Source organism: Amphibalanus amphitrite, unplaced genomic scaffold, assembly GCF_019059575.1.
Source record: "Amphibalanus amphitrite isolate SeventyFive unplaced genomic scaffold, NRLGWU_Aamphi_draft 000225F_arrow, whole genome shotgun sequence".
Classification (NCBI taxonomy): domain Eukaryota; kingdom Metazoa; phylum Arthropoda; class Thecostraca; order Balanomorpha; family Balanidae; genus Amphibalanus; species Amphibalanus amphitrite.
Window position 1 is genome coordinate 777,090 of NW_024881720.1, and position 19,137 is coordinate 796,226.

General features: G+C 55.8%; 2 protein-coding genes across 2 annotated transcripts; one reads left to right on the forward strand and one right to left on the reverse strand.

Annotated features, from left to right (window-relative positions):
- Positions 1–1,229: 1,229 nt before the first annotated feature.
- LOC122385616 (glutamate receptor ionotropic, NMDA 2B-like) lies at positions 1,230–18,631 on the reverse strand. Its single transcript, XM_043373993.1, has 8 exons — positions 18,425–18,631; positions 16,687–16,790; positions 15,987–16,092; positions 8,828–8,974; positions 7,929–8,052; positions 6,785–7,035; positions 4,951–5,064; positions 1,230–1,278 (listed from the first exon to the last, which is right to left on the reverse strand). The coding sequence occupies exons 1-8, from the start codon at positions 18,490–18,492 to the stop codon at positions 1,230–1,232; spliced, it is 963 nt and encodes a 320-aa protein (XP_043229928.1). The 5' UTR covers positions 18,493–18,631.
- LOC122385613 lies at positions 12,466–13,964 on the forward strand. Its single transcript, XM_043373991.1, has 2 exons — positions 12,466–12,555; positions 12,934–13,964. Exons 1-2 carry the CDS (start codon positions 12,484–12,486, stop codon positions 13,654–13,656), a joined length of 795 nt encoding a protein of 264 aa, XP_043229926.1. The 5' UTR covers positions 12,466–12,483; the 3' UTR covers positions 13,657–13,964.
- Positions 18,632–19,137: the final 506 nt, after the last annotated feature.

Here is a 19,137-nt window from a genome sequence, read left to right on the forward strand (position 1 = left end):
CTTTGTTCTCGAGATCTCGCTGTCGCTCCCGCTCGTAATAATGGACAGGTCATAAAAATGACCTGACCTGAGGTCAACGCAGTGCGATAGCCACTTTTTTATTATCGCATATGAATGACAATTGATAAGGCTTTAATCGTCATCAGACAAAATTTTAACTTTTAATGGGGAAAATATCAAGGTCACTCTTTAGAAATAGGTCAAAAGGTCACGTGATCAAAATTTTCGAAAATTGAAAATCCGAGATAGCCAAAATGTTTGTTGGTTGATTGTGAGTTGAACCATATAAAGTTTTTATCGTAGAAAACCAATAGTTTCTGAGTTATAGGCCGCCAAACATAGGGCTGCAGTATGACCTCCAGGAATTGCCTGAGGCTATATCTCGGAAACCGTTGTTCGAAGAAAAAAATCATTGCCACAGCTGGCTTCCCCGCCCATCACAACCCCTAACACCAGTTTTCAACGAAGAATAAAATATGTGGGTGCAAATTTAATTTTTTATTTGTCGATTTGTCGTGGAACGTCCCAGGGGATAGAATCAGGCTGGCGGCAGATACGGGGACAGAGATGCAGAGCCGGGCGGCAGATACCGGGACAGATGCAGAGCCGGGCGGCAGATACGGGGACAGAGATACAGAGTCGGGCGGCTGTATTGTCACACGGTGAACGGTCGGCCCCTGGACGGTGGAGGTACACTGGCGCCCCCGGCCTGGGTAGTAGGAGGCACACCGGCGCCCCCGGCCTGGGTAGTAGGAGGTACACCGGCGCCCCGGCCTGGGCGGCACGTGGGCGAGCTGAGAACGCGACCTTGCACATCGGTTAGGGGTCAGACAATGAACCGCTAGTGGTGTGAGATGAATTCTGACTGCGAGGTCGCCCACATCCGGTGATATTGATGGACATGGACAGCAATGAGTGGCAATGTTGAGTGAGCCGGCCGGGCGGCGGTCGATCAGCCGCCCAGTCCCAGTACCCGTCTCTGCCGGCCGCCGTCCGGGACGTCGGTATAGCATCAGTGAACAGGCTGGGTCCTCAGGCTCACTGTCACGTCATTTCACTACGCGGCGCGCAAACATGCTCACTCTGAAGACTAGAAAACACCTCCGAGCTCCGCAAATATCACACTGCTCGGTAACAGGGCGGTACCCCGGCGCGGCACACAGCGCCGCCGCACGGCGAGTCCGGTAACTAGTGTTTCAGCGGCGGACGCTGCGCGGCGTCACTGTCGCCTATAGCACCGTCTCCAGCTCCGCCACCTGCCACGACTCGGCCGCCGGCCTGCGGGCAGGACGGCAGAGGGTCAGTATCGGCGCAGAACGGGCCGACTGTCAGTATCGGGGCGGAACGGCGGAGGGTCAGTATCGGGGGCGGAACGGTGTGGCCCTGGTGTGGAGGGCCCGCGGCCGCCCACCTGGTGTGGAGGGCCCGCCCACCTGGTGTGGAGGGCCTGCCCACCTGGTCTGCCGTGCAAAGGAAAAAAAGGGTAACTCAATTTTTGGTGATTTTAAGATATTGGTATCACCAGATAGATCTCTACGAGACAAATAGTCTGATACTAATATCTTGTTAGTCAGGGGTCGGCAAATGGTGGGGCATGCCCCCTTTGGGGGTAATGGAGCCCTTTCGGTGGGGTTAATGAGGGATTCTGAGAAAGCCTATCTTTTTAGAGTTTGTAGCTCCAGTGATGGAGCCATCGTGACTGTTGCATCCCAGGGTTCAAAGATTAGCCCAGGCCAAAGGCACAGCACACATTGATTAGATACCAATTTTCACGTACCTGCTCGCCTCACCATCTCACCCCTCCGTACAGTCGTTCAAAAGCAGCTGCAACTTTTAACCGTCGCCCGTCTGTTGGCGTTTCAACAGCCGCTAACGTAAGGGGGAGGAGTCGATCGAACCCCCGCGGCCTCTCGGACTCTGATATGGAGCTGTGCATAAAAAAGACGAGCGTGCTACCCGTGACCATAGGAAGCCGCTGCTACCCATTTTTAAGGTCCCTGGTCATTCCGTCTCATTCAAGAGGGCAATGATAAGTGTCGAGAAAATCGGGACCCACTATAACTTCTTGAAGTGATATTTTATGGCTCAAGATGATCTCCAGAAAAAGCTCATAAGCCAACGGTCATTATGGGTCCAGAGGCCAGTTTTACCAACAGAAAAATAGCCGCCTGCCGGAAATTTTGCCTAAAGATCGTTTCACATATGGAGCGTAAACGGTAAAGCCCTATCCGCTTACGAGCCCATCGCGTTTACGCTCCGTATGTGAAGCGGTCTTGATGCAAAAATTCCGGCAGGCGGTTATTTTTCTGTTGGTAAAACAGGTCTCAGGTCATGATATTTTCCGGGCTGGTGAAAAAAAAAATGATGGGCTCGAGGGTACAATTTGGTCGTGATCCAATGCCTTTTACGTGAGCTTTTAACGAAAAACCACCCGCCGCCCCTATACGTACAAGGGTTAAATGGGATATAGCATAGGCGGCGTAACGGGGAGGGCACCGGGGCACCGTGCACCCTTTGATTTTTGCATTTTAACATTAGCCCAGCCCTATGGGCGTTGCATGGAAAGAATGGGACCAAAAGTCGGCAGTGCTCCCCCTCCCCCTTAATTTAAGGTGTTCCGCCGCTACTGGGATATAGGCATTAAATGTTTTGTGGAGGAAGTGTCATGTTTTAAATTTGATGCATTGGAAATGCACAAATACCCAAAGAGTTCCAGGACGGTATGGAATTTCAGTAAACTTAGTTGTGTCAGCAATGGGGTCTGGTAGGTGGGGGTAATGGCCCTGCCTGGCGCCCAAAAAGGGGGCACGACCCCGAATGACCTGCCGACCACTGTGTTAGGTTATATATGTAAAATTTTGAGATATAAGCATTTTAATTTTGGCAAAAACTATTATTTTGTAAAGAGTGCCCAAAAGACATCAGATATGCAAAGGAAAAAAGGGGTAAGTTCGATTTGACCACATGCCGCTTTTTTCCCTTGACCTTTCTTCGTGATCTACAAAGCGTTGCAAGGGAAAAAAGTGGCAACTCGGCCAGAGTGAATGAATCTCCAAGAGAGAGGTGCTCCATGACCCGTTCGTATTGTAAATCATTGGTATAAATGGCGGTGCTTGAATGGATCTTATTTTAGCGTTGGGTCAGTATACCGACAATTTTTTATTGAACAGTTTTTTTCGTACAAGTGGCAATAAGATGTCACCTTAATTTTACATATATCCATCTGCTTTTGTTGTTTGGCGTCGCCTACTATAATGGTCGCTAAATTAAGAACGCAAACATTTCCAACATCCAAATGGTGCGCCACCCCTATGATCTTGGCGCCATAGTGATCGCCGTCGGTTAGCGATAGCATCCTATTCTCAGTACCTACCCCTCCCCCCCCCCCCATATATACGCACGAGTTCCCGGCTGACTTTGGAGCTTCCGGTGACGAGACCCTTCCCTGGGGAATCACGAGCCACTCCGGGTCCCGGGGTGCCCGTCCGAGTTTGGAGCCTTCAGTGACGAGACGCCGGTCCCGTCGCTTCTCTGGGGAATCACTAGCCCCTCCGAGTTCCCGGAAGACTTAAGAGTCATCGCTGACGACACACCGGCCCCCTCCCTTCGCTGGGGAATCACGAGACTCTCCGGGCCCACGGCCGAGTTTCGAGCCTCCAATGACGAGACGCCGGCCCCCTCCCTTCCTTGGGGAATCACATGCCCCTCCGAGTTCCCGTTAGACTTTGATGCTTAAGCTGACGAGACGAGACGCCAGCCCCGTCCCTTCCTTTGAGAATAGCGAGCTCCTCCAAGCTCTCTGAATACTTCGTAGCCTTCGGTGACGAGACGCCATCTCCCTGAGAAATCACGAGACCCTCCGAATCACCGGCGGACTTTGGTGTCTTCGGCGAATAGACGCCGACCCCGTCCCTTCCCTGGGGAATCACGAGCCCCTCAGAGTTTCCGATATACCTACTTCGGAGCCTTCGCTGACGAGACGCCGGCCCCGTCCCTTCTCTAGGGAATCACGAGCCCCCCCCCCCGGGTCCCCGTCCGAGTTTGGAGCCTGAAGGAGCGAACCCGACCAAGGATCCGCCAACTCAAAAAGCTGACTTGCCGCAGCTGGGGCTTAGAAGAACGCCAGCTCCGCGTGGTGGCCCAGGGCTACATCTGTGGGGTCATGGAGCACGCGGCAGCAGCGTGGCTCCCGGAGACACCCCCCCCCCCTCCCACGTGGAGCTGTTGGAGAGAGAGAGAGGAGAGAGAGAGAGAGAGAGAGAGAGAGAGAGAGAGAGAGAGAGAGAGAGAGAGAGAGAGAGAGACAGAGAGAGAGAGAGAGAGAGAGAGAGAGAGAGAGAGAGAGAGAGAGAGAGAGAGAGAGAGAGAGAGAGAGAGAGAGAGAGAGAGAGAGAGAGAGAGAGAGAGATGAGGGCGGTGGTGCGCATCATCGCTGCGTACCCCCTCTCCACCCCAGCCCACGCGGTGATGGCGGAAGCGGGCCTTGTGCCAGTCGCAGCAAGAAGAGAGTCCCTAGCGGCGAGATTCCTGGCCAAAGCATTGGCTCTACCCCGGGAGGGAGTACCCTCTTAGAAGAGTAGCGGAGGCCTGTCCCACCGTACGCCTGAGGAGTACCGGGGGATGGCGCTCTCTGGGCCGGGAAGTCTGGACGGCGGCCGGTGTTGCGGGCCCCATCGAGCCGATGATCTCCCGCCGCCCCCCGCCGTGGATGGGTACGGCTGGTGTCTCGCTGGCCCTGGATGTCGGCAAGCTGCCGCTGGGCGCGTCGGCAGCGGACAGAAGACGGGCGGCGGAGAGGTGCCTGAGAGGCCTAACCCAGTGCGCGACCTGGATTTGGACGGACGGCTCGGCGGAGGGCGGAGTGGACAATGAGGCGCTGGCGCGCTGGTGGTTCGGCCGGGAGAAGAGCAGGAACTGCGAGCCCCAGCGGGCCGGCTGTGCTCTAGCTACCGGGCCGAGATGTTGGCCCTGGCCACGGCGCTGAGCTGGCTGCTGGACCACCCAGAGGAGGACCCGGGCGACCCGGTGATGCTGTGCACCGACAGCCAGTCGGCCCTATCGGCCCTGCGCGCGGGACCGGCGGCCCAGCAGTCACGGCTGGGTGCCACAATATGGCAGGCCCTGCTTACGCTGGCGGAGCGGGGCCGCCGGGCCCATCTGCAGTGGGTCCCCTCTCACTGCGGGCTGGTGGGACACGAACGAGCGGACACCCTGGCCAAAGAGCCCCGCTGGACGTGCAAACGGTTCACCGAGCCGCGACCAGATCGGCGCGGGCGCGAGTGACGGCGAGGTGGTCCATGGGCTGGTACCGGAACCTCATGGGCTCGCCGGTGCAGAACACTGGCCAGCCCATGAACAACCCCCCTCCGCCGGTGACCGTCCTGGATCGAACGAGGGCGGCCGACGTCCATCAGTTACGAGCCAGTCACTGATCGGCGTCGCCACAATACCTACACAGGATTGGACGAAACCCTGGCGGGCGATGCGAACAATGCAACAACCACATGTGCCCGGCGGCGCGGTGCCCCATCTGCAAAGAAGAGGCGGACAAACCGAGGCACGTCCTGGCGCGCTACGCGGCTCTGATGGGAACCCTTTTGCGAGTGCTGGGGTCTATATACACCCACACCTAAAGGACCTGTGGGACGACGACGTGGTGGCGGCCCTGGCAACCGCTACCAGGTCTCTCCAGAGCCGTTCGGCTACGCTTGACTGAGCGGAGGGACAACAAGAACAACAACAGGTTGGAGCCTTCAGTGACGAGACGCCGGTCCCGTCGCTTCTCTGGGGAATCATGATCCCCTCCGGGTTCCCGGAAGGCTTCGGAGCCTTCGCTGACGAGACACCGGACCCGTTCCTTCCCTAGGGAATCACGAGCCCCTCCGGGTTCCCAGCCGAGTTTCGAGCCTCCAGTGACGATACGCCGACCCCGTCCCTTCCCTGGGAAATCACAAGCCCCTCCGAGTTCCCGGTAGGTGGACCTCGGAGCCTTCGGTGATTAGACAATCACCCCATCCCTTCCCTGAGGAATCACGAGACCCTCCGGGTTCCAAGAGGAGTGAAGAGGCGCTGGCCAGGCTCCAAACTTGGCCGGGGACTCCGGGGGGGGGGGGGAGGGCTCGTGATTCCCCAGGGAACGGATGGGCCCGGCGTCTCGGTCACCAAAGGCTCTCGTCATCCGGGGGCCAATGGTATCTTCCAGCCATTCATTCAGCCATTCATTCTTTTACAAGAGTTGTACATGTGTGAAAATCAGCGTCACTTTACAAAGGAAAAAAGCGGCATCTCAGTCGTCGGCGACTTGCCCCTTTTTTCCATTGCACTATGGCTGTCTTATGGCTCTCAGATGCAAAGGCAATAAACATTATCCATCATAACTTATCCCATATGCATACATATTATGTAAATAAAAAAAGGTACCGTGGTACGCATCAAACCGTAAGTGATCGAATGATGGTAAACAATAGCCTCAGCATTAACCTAGATGTGAAGGAAAAGGCATAAACGGCCAGAAATCGTTTTTTAGCTCTCCTGAAAAGTTGAGTTTTCTGAGATACCCTTTTTTTCCTTTGCACGGCAGTGGTGTTGAGGTGCCCGCCCACCTGGTGAGGAGGTGCACACCCCCTGGGTTGGAGGTGCCCGCCCACCTGGTGTTGAGGTGCACACTGCACACCCCTGGTCCGGAGGTGCACACCCCTGGTCCGGAGGTGCACACCCCTGGTCCGGAGGTGCCCGCCCACCTGGTGTGGAGGTGCACACCCCCTGGTCCGGGGGTGCCGCCCACCTGGTGTTGAGGTGCTGCGGCGCGGCCGGCGGCCACCGTTCGGCCGACCGGCTCCTCCGGACGTGGTTCGAGTCCATGATGTCGTCGGGCCGCACGTCCGGCGGCCGGCGGCGGCTGGCCGGCGAGCCGGGCAGACCGCGCGCGCCGCACTGCTGCTCCAGCGCCGTCAGGCGCGCCTGCGCCAGCTGCAGCTCGTGCTTCAGACGCCAGAGCTGGGTGTCGCAGGCGGCGTCCCGGCACCGGCGCAGCGACTGCCGCGCGACACACACAGACACACACACACACACAGTCAGCAACTGCCGCGACACATACAGACACACACACACAGTCAGCGACTGCCGCGCGGCACATACAGACATACACACAGTCAGCGACTGCCGCGGCACACACAGACATACACACAGTCAGCGACTGCCGCGCGACACACAGACATACACACAGTCAGCGACTGCCGCGACACACAGACATACACACAGTCAGCGACTGCCGCGACATTCAGACATACACACAGTCAGCGACTGCCGCGACACACAGACATACACACAGTCAGCGACTGCCGCGGCACACAGACATACACACAGTCAGCGACTGCCGCGGCATACACAGACACACACATAGTCAGCGACTGCCGCGACACACACAGACATACACACACAGTCAGCGACTGCCGCGACACACACAGACACACACACAGTCAGCGACTGCCGCGGCACAACATAGACGGTCAGCGACTGACATCCACACATACAGACACTCTCTGAGGGCCGCGGGGCACTGCACCACCGATACCGGATGGCGCCAGCAGGCCCGGAAAGGTTCCACTTGGCGTCCCGAGCGTCCGTTACGGTCTCTGAGTTGAGGGATCCATGTCAGCCTCCGAGACGATTCATGTTATCTATGGGTTACGTCATTCATAATAAGGGTGATGACATCAATGCCCGTACGGATTACGATATCATACAAGGAACACAAATTTAATATGCGTGGAAATCGCACAAGATACAATAAAAAATCCTGTCACACAGTCACATCGATTATTGAGCGATTAACCATGGCCGTTCCACGGCGGCTTGACTGGGAACCACGCTGGGACTACGGTCCAGGGGAGTCGGGGTACCATCTGTCCGGGGGACCGTTCCCGTACCTTCATGGTGTTTTGCGCCTCCAGTACGACGCCGCGGAAGTTGAGCGACCTTCCCATGCTGAGGGACATGAGCGAGCAGCAGCCGCCCACGCGGTCCACTCGCGCCAGCCGCGGCCGCACGTACCTGAAACAACGACAGCACGAGCCACTTCAGGCCTCACCACGGCACAACTTCGAAGGGCCATTAGTGTTACGCAGCAGTGACTTACACACTTGCAGCTCATACACCCAGTGTGACCCGATGAAATACAGCATGAGCCGTGTGAATGTTCGATCGCCAGTATTCGCCGGGTCCGGTTCTCCGGCGTTTGTCTCAGTGCCGTTGCAGAGGTTAGCCTGCCATACACTGTGGGCCGCCTGCCCAGCCCAGCTGATATCAGCAGTGCCCCGCTCTGGACTCCCCACCCCCTCCCAGCTGATATCAGGCAGTGTCCCGCTCTGGAGTCCCCCACCCCCTCCCAGCTGATCAACAGTGTCCCGCTCTCTCTTCCCAGCTGATATCAGCAGTGTCCTGCTCTCTCCGCTCAGCTGATATCAGCAGTGTCCTGCTCTGTAGCGCCCCCCCCCCCCCCCCCGGTGCCCCGCTCGGAGCGCACGCCCGGCCCGTCGCGTCACTGACCGGAAGTAGAGGTACTGGACCGGCGCGCCACTGACCGGAAGTAGAGGTACTGGACCGGCGCGTCACTGACCGGAAGTAGAGGTACTGGACCGGCGCGCCACTGACCGGAAGTAGAGGTACGGGACCGTCGCGCCACTGACCGGAAGTAAAGGTACGGGACCGTCGCGCCACTGACCGGAAGTAAAGGTACGGGACCGTCGCGCCACTGACCGGAAGTAGAGGTACGGGACCGGCGCGCCACTGACCGGAAGTAGAGGTACGGGACCGGCGCGCCACTGACCGGAAGTAGAGGTACTCGCAGCCGAGCAGCACGGCCGACAGCAGGATGCCGCAGCCGAGCAGCAGGAACGTCGACAGGAACTGGTCCAGCGTCAGCGGGTTGCTGCTCGACTTCTTCTGCTGGTCGGGCCGACAGGCGCCCGTGAACCTGCGGCCAGACACACACACGGTAATGTGACGCTGCGGCGCTACTGCTGCTCCTCGGCCGCTGATCGGGTCTGTGCCGTTCAACACAACATACTGGTACAGGGTATCCTATACATATTTCATGTAACATGCATCAGTGATGTCAAGTTCTTAGGTACGTAAAATTTGGAGATCAACAATAATCAAATAGCAATCAAACCAATGAGATAATAGCGAAAATCAAAGTCATTTGATAGAAATACCATAGTTTTCAGAGCATCTTATGCATTAATGCTCCTTCAACATAGATAGTACCAACAAAATATGTGGTGTCGTAATGTCACGTGAGGTCGGGTCTCAGGACCAGTGCTGCCGCCTGGTGGTGACATGACCCGTGTACGACCGGCTCGCGGAGCGGGAGTCGCCCGCTGACGCTTGAGCCGCGCGGAGCTGCGCTTACGTTATTATTTTGTATCGTTGTTCTTTGCTTATGTTAAATATAGGTACTGCGAGACAGTACATAATTCTGGCGACGAGGATCAGTGATCAGTGAACAGTGAGAGGAGATCTGGCACCAGCAGCAAGATGGAAGGGATTCGTCCACCGGGACCATTTCTGGCCACGGCAGCGACTGCAAGCATCCCTTGGTCGGCCTGGTATGCAGACTTCGAACTGTACGCGACAGCCATCGGCTGGTCGCAGTGGGATCCAGCTCGGCAGCAAGCGCTCCTGTTACACTGCCTGGGGCAGGAGGGTCGGCGTCGGTACCGGGTGGCGGCCGAGGCGGCCACTGCGGCACAACATCGGGTCACGGCGTGCCCTCCGGCGACAACAGAGGTCAGCGGGACGAGCGAACCGGGAGCTAGCGGGACGGAGACAGCACCGCAGGTGAAGCATGAGTCACAAGGTAATGTGATGTCAGATTGTCTCTCGCTACTCCAGCAACTGTTTGAAAAGCCTAGAGATGTCATGTCTGAGAGGATAAAGTTTCGTAGATGCCGTCAGAAGCCGGGTGAAACAGTCACTGTATTTTTGACGAATCTGAGGGAACAGAGCAGACATTGTGCTTTCGGGGCTTTAGAAGATGAATTGATCCGTGATCAGTTTGTTGAAGGATGTGTGTCTGGTCGCCTGCGTGATCGCTTGTGTGTGGAGGACCAGCTGACGCTACAGCGCCTTGAGTCCATAGCTCTGGCGGAGGACCGGGCCGTGGACAGACAGCGTCTGTTCGGAGAGGGAGGTGGAGCCAGGCGGCGTGACCACCCCGCCTCAGCAGCCTCAGCGCCGGTCGAGGTGGCTCTCGCGACTCGGAAGACGTCATCGGCGCCGGTGGGTCAGCACACAAAAGGCAAGTCATGCTATGCATGTGGGCGACTGGGACACGTATCCACTGATGATGACTGTCCTGCTAAGGGGAAGAAGTGCAGGAAATGTGGTGCAGTTGGGCACTTTGCAGTGAGATGTCGCTCAAAAGTAACACCCGTGCGATCTGTTGATGAAAATGATGCCGTGCACATTCTCGCTGTGACTCAGAATGATTGCGCTCTGAAAATGAAGGTGAAGATAGCTGGGTGTTGGATGAACATGCTGGTAGACACGGGAGCAGCAGTGTCGATCGTACCCAGACAAGTGTATGAGCAGCAACTGACTCACGTTCCTCTGCAGCCAACCACCTCCCGACTGCAGGCGTTTGGAGGCAGCCGGCTGGCGGTGGCAGGCGTGATTGCGGTGACGGTGGAGACCGAGGACGGCCGGAGCTGTCAGAGCTCTCTGTACGTGGCGGACGGCAGCACAGCGCTGCTCGGACGCGATCTTCAGAGGAGTCTTCACATCTCCGTGAAGGACGGCTCAGTCGTCTGTGCGGTAGCCGACGCCGCACCGAGGTCAGTTAATGAGACGACGAACGTGCTGCCGCCCATCAGAGGGTTTGTTCACAGGGTTCAGCTGCGAGGTGACGCCGTTCCGGTCCAGCAGAAGCTGAGGCCGCTACCGTTCGCCATCCGGGAGGAGGTGAAGCGACATCTGCAGGAACTGGAAGAGCAGCAAATCATCGAGAGAGTAGACGGATCACCCTGGATCTCGCCGATCGTCGTTTCTCGCCGCAGGTCAGGTCAGATCAGATTGTGTGTGGATCTGCGAGTCGTCAATGAGGCAGTCTCCACCAGTGGGTATCCGTTACCGGACATGCAGGAGATGCTTGATCAGTTGGTGGGGGCTACTGTGTTCTCGACGCTAGACATGAAAGCCGCCTATCACCAGCTGATGCTGCACGAGGACTCGCGGAACCTGACGGCGTTCGTGACGCACGAGGGCGTGTTCCGGTATCGCAGATGCTGCTACGGTATGCGGTCGTTACCCAGCTGTTTTCAGAAGCTGATGGAGACGATCCTGCGAGGCCTGCCCGGTACCCAGGTGTATCTGGATGACGTCATCGTGGCTGGTCGTACCAGGGAGGAGCACGACGCGAGACTGAAGACGGTGATGGAGAAGCTGGAGGATTACCAGGTGACGCTGAACGCAGATAAGTGTCACTTTGGAGTTGAGCGGATCGGTTTCCTGGGCTTCTCTGTCTCGAAAGACGGTATCGAGATCAACCCCAGTCGAGTTCAGGGTCTGCAGGAGCTGAAGGCACCGAGTACGGTGAAGGATCTGCAAGCCATGCTGGGGCTGCTCGGGTTTTACAGCCGTTTCGTTCCAGGGTACAGCTCTCGAGTCGAGGAGCTACGGCGGCCGCTGAGGAAGGGCGCACCACCCTTCAAGTGGACGGCCGAGATGCAGTCTGCCTTCGAGGACGTGAAGGAAGCGATCCTGACGAGCTCAGCACTGGCGATGTTCGACCCGAGTCTGCCAACGACGGTGACAACGGACGCCAGTGACGTCGGTATCGGTGCGGTACTCACTCAGACGCACCCTGAAGGTGAGCGCGTGGTCGCTTTTGCGTCCAGCACACTGTCACAGGCCCAGCGTCAGTACAGCGTCACTGAGCGGGAGGCACTGGCTTGTGTCTGGTCAGTGGAGAAGTGGCACAAATACCTGTGGGGCAGGGAATTTGTACTCAGAACGGATCACCAGGCTCTCAAAACACTGATGACGTCACGTGGTGTTGGCCGAGCGGGGATGCGGATTTCTCGCTGGGCGTGCCGTCTGATGGAGTATTCTTTTTCGGTGCAGCACGTCAAGGGCAGCATCAACCCAGCAGACGGCCTGTCGCGTCTGCCGGCACCGGTGGAGGTGGTGTCCGAGGACGAGCAGCTGGTGGTCGCCGCTCTCAGTGAGGAGACAGCGGCGGTGAGCGCTGACGAGCTGAAGGCGGAGTCGCGAGCTGACCCCGTGCTCGGTAAGCTGAGGGATCAGATACCCCGTGTGTGGCCCCGACGCTTCAGTCAGTGCGTGCCAGAGCTGCAACCGTTCTTTCGCTGCAGGGACGAGCTCGCCGTCGTCGGCGACATCATCCTGCGAGGAGGGCGAGTGCTGGTACCGACTGCTCTCCGTACCAGGCTGGTGAAGCTGGCCCACGAGGGGCACCAGGGTATGGTACGGACGAAACAGAGGCTACGAGACCTCTACTGGTGGCCAGGGATGGACAGGGCGGTGGAAGAACAGGTGAGAAACTGCAGTGTCTGCTCGCTAGCAGACAAGACAGCGTCACCGAGGTGCGCGCCGCTGCAGCCTGTACCGTTCCCTGACGAGCCATGGGCAAAGCTGGGTCTCGATTTTATTGGTCCCATGGCGGGTGGCCGAATTGGACAGCGATTTGCGATTGTGGCCATTGACTATCACTCAAAATGGATAGAAGTAGGGTTTTGTGAGCACCCCACGTCTGAAGTTGTTGTTCAGTTTCTCGAGAAGTTGGCATGTCGTGAGGGCTATCCCAAGGAGGTCGTATCTGACTGTGGATCAGCGTTCACGTCTGATCGATTTGCATCGTACCTGCGAAGTGTGGGCGTCACTCATGTGCTGATCTCACCGTATCATCCGCAGTCATCCGGCCTGGTGGAGAGAGCAAACAAGTCCATCAAGGCTGCACTTCAGACGGCTGACCTGCAGAAGGCTGACAGAGCGGAATGTCTGCAGGCGTTCCTGTTCGCGTACCGGAGCACGGTGCAGGCGACGACCGGACGCACACCGGCAGAGCTGCTTCACGGCAGGCCGATGAGAGGCAAGCTCAGCGCGGCGGTGGACGTCGGTGGACGGCTTCCCGAGAGACCCGGAGAGCTGCACAGTCGGGTGGAGAAGAAGCAGGCGTATCAGAAGAGGTACTTCGACAAAACGCATCGAGTGAAGAAGCCGGACTTCGAGATCGGAGACCGGGTACGGCATCGTCTTCCGCCTCAGTCGCGCAAGGGCAGGCCCCGCTTCTCGCGCGTGAAGAAGGTGCTCGAGCGACGGGGACCAGCGAGCTACGTGCTCGACGACGGAACGAGGGTGCACGCGGATCGGTTGACCAGCGGCGGCGGAGCGGTCACCGACAGCCGTGACGAGCAGCCGCAGCAGCGGATCGACAGCCAGCCGGAGCAGCAGGCAGCTGGCGAGACGGCGGCCGATGGCAGGCAGACTGAGCGCGACCATGCTGAGACGAACAGCGAGCTGCCGCAGCCCGAGCAGCCGGCCGCACCTGACGCCGATCAGCCGCTGTCGCCGACGCTGAGAACCCGGTACGGACGCGAGGTGCGACGTCCGGTTCGTTACGGATTTGATGAGTGAGCGTGAGTGATGAGTGTAGAGGACTATCGTTCAGTGAGACGTGTTGAGGACTATCGTTAGTGAGGCGTACAGAGGACTATCGGTTCTGTCCTGTTAAGGGGAGGAGAATGTGGTGTCGTAATGTCACGTGAGGTCGGGTCTCAGGACCAGTGCTGCCGCCTGGTGGTGACATGACCCGTGTACGACCGGCTCGCGGAGCGGGAGTCGCCCGCTGACGCTTGAGCCGCGCGGAGCTGCGCTTACGTTATTATTTTGTATCGTTGTTCTTTGCTTATGTTAAATATAGGTACTGCGAGACAGTACAAAATACCGAATACGTTGGGTTTAAAATACTGTGATGATATACATAGACCGACTATCGGACTATCATACCTACTAGTTACTAACTGCTATAAAGTTGGTATCCAATGAATAGTCGACTACAGAATGATGTTTCACTCCTCAGAAGCTATCAGTTGACCGGAGCGCTAAGTTGTGCCGTTTATCACGCAATTAAGCGTGTCGATTGTGAGCATTGGGACATAGCTATAATTTGTGAACTCAGCCCGTGTGATGCGGCACAGCCTACCACTCCAGGCAAATAATTGCCTGTGAAAAGTGGAACATCATTCTGTAGTCGACTACATATGTAGGTAGTTTATAATCTATAGCTTTGCAATATTTTAATTGTGTGCCTCCCATCTTTATGTGAGTTATAGGAAATATGCTACGCCTACCACTTCGAAGATCCACTCATTCATTCATTCATTGATATCTAATCACCATCGCTTATGCGATAACGCGATAACAAGCAAAGTATCCTTATAGCGGACTAGGTTGGTAAAACGTTTGAGTTCGAATGTGTTTGTGCTCTTTATGTTTTATGCCACTGCCATAGCTTTGCTGGTGTAATTACGGTGTCATTACCCAATTACCTGGTGTAATTACCTTTCAGCCACTCTCGCCTCGCCGCAATTTAGGTATGCCGCCTGGTTTGTAGGGTCTCTGCTAATTGCTTCCTTGCATTTAGCGTTTAGTCCTAGATATACGTAGATGCATACACCATGGCAGATTCTTCCATTGTAAGTGATAGGTACCTACTGTCGTGAGTCGTGACAGAGAATGCTCCACTGGATGTCATAACGATATGAAACATACCTATGCGTTAATAAATAAATTTTAAAGCGAATAGCCAAAGCACTCGGCAAGACGTCTCGCAATTGCCCTGCAGGACAAATCGCACAATGACTGCGAGGCCGTTTGGCACAGGATCCGACTCCGAGTCTACAGGGTGTGGCGCGCTCCATCGCCACGTGGAACAAGAACCGATCTCCAAGGACGTAGTCGACGGGCACGCTCAACGTAGGGTATAGTGAATCGCTCAACGCTTATCGGAGAGAATTCCCAACGCCATGGCACACACTTCAACTGCAGGCGCTCTACTGCAGCCAAAAGCGTGAAGGTACTCATCATTGCGGTACAGCATACCTGCAGGCGTTTTACATCTGCCATCTAGCGGCGAGTAGTGAAGGTACGGTCATTGCGGCACAGTATCACTGCAGGCGTCTTACTACTGCCATCTAGCGGCCAGTAGTGAAGGTACGGTCATTGCGGCACAGTATCACTGCAGGCGCGCTGCTGGCTGGCCGGGCCGCCCGGTGCCATGGCTGCACCGCGTTGTGAGGCGGCGCGGACGGGACAGGGGCCGGGCAGGGGCGGTCGTCCCCACCAGGCCGGAGTTCGCGCTGCGCGGGACAAGGTGCGTCCCATGGGCGTGCTAAGCAGCTTCTTACCGGCTGTTTTTGTGTGAGCGCGGTGCCCTGCCGCCGCCGTGAGAGTAATGTTGATTGTGCGACGGCCGATGTGTGAAATATATCAAAGTGAAATGAAAAACCTAGCTGCCTGGTAGACGGTATCAGATGGGCTTTGTTTTTATGGTGGTGCGTGGTGAGTCTGAAGTTACCAGGGTTCGATGATGACATTGTGTCAACGCTACTTAATCGGTTGGTGATTACCGAGTGAGCGAGCAACTGTATCTGTTGTTCAATGGGAAAATCACAGTATGAACGGCCCCACACAACCCCGCGGGCCGTAGCGATTTTTGTCCCCTTATATTTCGGCAAATGCTCGACCGATCGACAAGCGGTCTTCTGCATCATATAGTTCCATATCTTCTTTCATGAGTTCGCTAAACAGGATGCACGCCCATTGCACATGGGTGACCAACATGACACCCGCCAGGTGCCAAATCAGAGGATTAAGCATTGCTCCGCAAACAGTTCAGTTCGTAATGACTGGCTGACTGAGTGCATGATTGTACTGTATGACTGTCACTGTGGGACGGAGCTCACCAGAAGCGGTGCAGCCGCTCCAGGTCCCCGTTCTGCCGGTAGTGCATGATCCTCTCGTTGAAGGCGTCAATGTGTTTGCTGTTGCGAGGAAAGCCCACGCCGTACCCTGCCAGAGAGACAACACATCAGCCCAGGCCATTCCAGTTCAATTCAGACTTCTCCACTCTGGTATTTCCCAGCGAAAGCAATTATAGGTCGTCGGAAAGTTTTACTCGGGAATCTAAAATCGTTCCACAAATGAGATCATTTGAAATTATTTCCACGGCTGAGTGGTGTCTTTAAAGGCTGTTTCTAAGGTCTGCGGCTCCAATAGGCGGTCCGGCCGTATCGGTGTAAAATCGCCAGCTCAGAGTGGACTGGGCCAGCAGACGGACGTCGCCTAGGGCAGACCGGGCGAAATGGGACCCGTCAACAACCACTAATCCGTCACCGACCACTGACCTGTCACCGACCACTGACCTGTCACCGACCTGTCACTGACCCGTCACTGACCACTGACCTGTCACTGACCTGTCACTGACCTGTCACGGCGTACCACTGACCTGTCACTGACCTGTCACTGACCTGTCATGGCATACCACTGACCTGTCAGCGACCACTGACCTGTCACTGACCTGTCACTGACCTGTCACTGACCACTGACCTGTCACCGACTACTGATCCGTCACCGACCACTGACCTGTCACGGCGTGTCACTGACCTGTCATGGCGTACCACTGACCGACGGTCAGCAGACGGCACTCGTCATCCTGACCAGCGTGGTACTCGAGCACGGTGGCGTCATAAATGAACGCGTCCAGCTCCCTGCAAACACAGGAGTTATAGAGAAACGTCCAGCTCCCTGCAAACACAGGAGCCATAGATAAACGTCCAGCTCCCTGCAAACACAGGAGCCATAGATAAACGTCCAGCTCCCTGCAAACACAGGAGCCATAGATAAACGTCCAGCTCCCTGCAAACACAGGAGTCATAGATAAACGTCCAGCTCCCTGACACAGAGGAACAGATGGTACACTGTGCCACCATTCGTACGGCTAGCCCGCGCCCCGTAGGGGGGGGGGGCCGAAACGGCCCCCCCTGTCCTTTTCGGTCGATATCTCCTAAACGGCTGGAGATATCGCCACCAAACTTTCAGGACCCCTCCGGGCATCAATTTTACACATTGTGACCAAAAATTTTTCCAGAGGCTATGATAGGTTGGCCACAAATGACGTCAGAGTGACGTCATGTTCTGTCATTTTCGACCGAAAAAAGACCTTCGCGAGAAGACCTGTCAGGACTACAGCTTTGAAGATACAGAAAAATGATCAAGACATAAAAGGTGTAGAATTGACAGGGCTACAAAACTGCTATCTCGAATTTTTGAAATTTTTGAGTTTTGACCCCCAAAAATCAAAAAAGCATTTTTTTGGATATATTCGCCAAAAAATCTAAAAAGTTTTTTGAGTTTCGAAAAAAACCGGAATATATGTGATAGTGCCTACCGTCTTCTATCTACATACCAAATTTCAGATCGATACCTCGTTTTTTGGCCAAGTTATAGCGAAAAAACTGTTCAAAAATGATGACGTCAAATTTTCAAACTCAATTTTTGGAAATTCTAGAACTCGTAGAGCAAAACGAAGACCACCATTAGACTCCCCGTGACGAGCTGCATCGAATCGATACCCATTTTATGCAAAAATATCAACTTTGAAATTTGACCTAATTTGACCTGACCTTGACCTGACCTTCACAAAAACGTGACCTAGGCTGGCCCCAAAGGCTGCCTAACCCACATAATCGCATTTGTCATGTAAAATGGACCATAAAACATGTATCACACGACACATTCATATTGTGACCCCCGGTGACCTGACCTCGCTGTGACCTGACCTGGTATCAGTGACCTCAGATAGCAAAGTATGTGTTTGACGAACAATGTACCATCGATGGTTTTCAATAAATTACCAATTTACTCGCTTTCACAGCACATTTCTTGAATTGCCTGTGAACGGTGAAAATCTGACCTTTGACCTGACCTGTGACGTCATCGGTTTCACCTAGGTCAATGAAATTTGGTCACAAGGTAGTTCCCGGGTGGGGCTATCGAACGCCGTTTGAATTTTGAAAATCGGCCGGTAACTTTCCGAGATCTTAGGGGGGGGCCGAAACGGCCCCCCCCCCTACGGGTGGTAGGGTCCGCCGGTAGCCCTACGGGGCGCGGGCTAGGAACAGGCACTATCGGCAAAAACTGTTAGTAAGTTTCTTGTCTGAAGGTAAGTTTTCTGTCTGATTTAGTCCATGGGAGATTATCAGAACACGTTTGAAATATAAATGTGGAAGCAATACAGCAAAACGAAACACATATGGTGTTTTTAGTAAGTAGTCTGGTGAACTGTCAAATGTGCAGCTGTTTGCTGCTGACGGCGGTCCTGTCCCCGCCGGCGGCGGCTCACCCGCTCTTGACGGCCTTGATGCCCTCAACGACGCTGCTCTTGTTGAACTTGAGCATGTAGTGGTGCATCTCGGGGAAGTTCTGTTTCAGCAGCGAGTCCGTGTTGCCGTGCAGGATAGTGCCGAACCGGAAATGGGGGTCCTTCCAGCGCGGGTCCCGCAGCTGCCGCGGCCGGGCAGCGGGGAGCAGGGGAGAACGGGTTAGGGGTGCAGGCAGCAGCTACATACATATTATCCAGTACAGCGCTGGGGGTATGAGGCAATATCCCTTCGGCTGCTCATGTAGGTGCAAGCAGAACCAGTAGTTATTCGGAATATCGTAAAAACAGTTATTCCTAATTCATTAGCTAAGGTGGATTTAATGCCAGAAAAGTCGACATGGACCATGGATTCCCCAAAAAACCGTTCACAGACAGCCCATGGCAACAACCGACTGTTATTTTCGTTGACAGCGTGCGTGACGAACTGGTGCAGCTGGAGCAGCACAGTTTGGTGTGTGCTGCGTGATGGACAGCGGCGCCCCCCCTCCCCCTGCCCCTCCCTCCCCCTGCCCGCTGCCGTCGTCCCGCGTGTGTCCGGGAGGGGTGACCAATGATGCCCCTCCCCCTCCCCCCGCGCAACCGGCAGCCTGCTGAGAGAGAGAGAGAGAGAGAGAGAGAGAGAGAGAGAGAGAGAGAGAGAGAGAGAGGAGAGAGAGAGAGAGAGAGAGAGAGAG

Coding starts and splice junctions, on each gene's coding strand:
- LOC122385613 (XM_043373991.1), top strand. CDS start 12,484: ATGGTACGGACGAAACAGAGGCTACGAGACCTCTACTGGTGGCCAGGG. Junction 12,556..12,933: donor ACAGGGCGGTGGAAGAACAG/GTGAGAAACTGC, acceptor TATCATCCGCAG/TCATCCGGCCTGGTGGAGAG.
- LOC122385616 (XM_043373993.1), bottom strand. CDS start 18,492: ATGCACCACTACATGCTCAAGTTCAACAAGAGCAGCGTCGTTGAGGGC. Junction 16,093..16,686: donor TCAGTGGTACGCCATGACAG/GTCAGTGACACG, acceptor TCTCTCTGGCAG/GGTACGGCGTGGGCTTTCCT. Junction 1,279..4,950: donor AGGGCCAACATCTCGGCCCG/GTAGCTAGAGCA, acceptor TCCTGCCCGCAG/GCCGGCGGCCGAGTCGTGGC.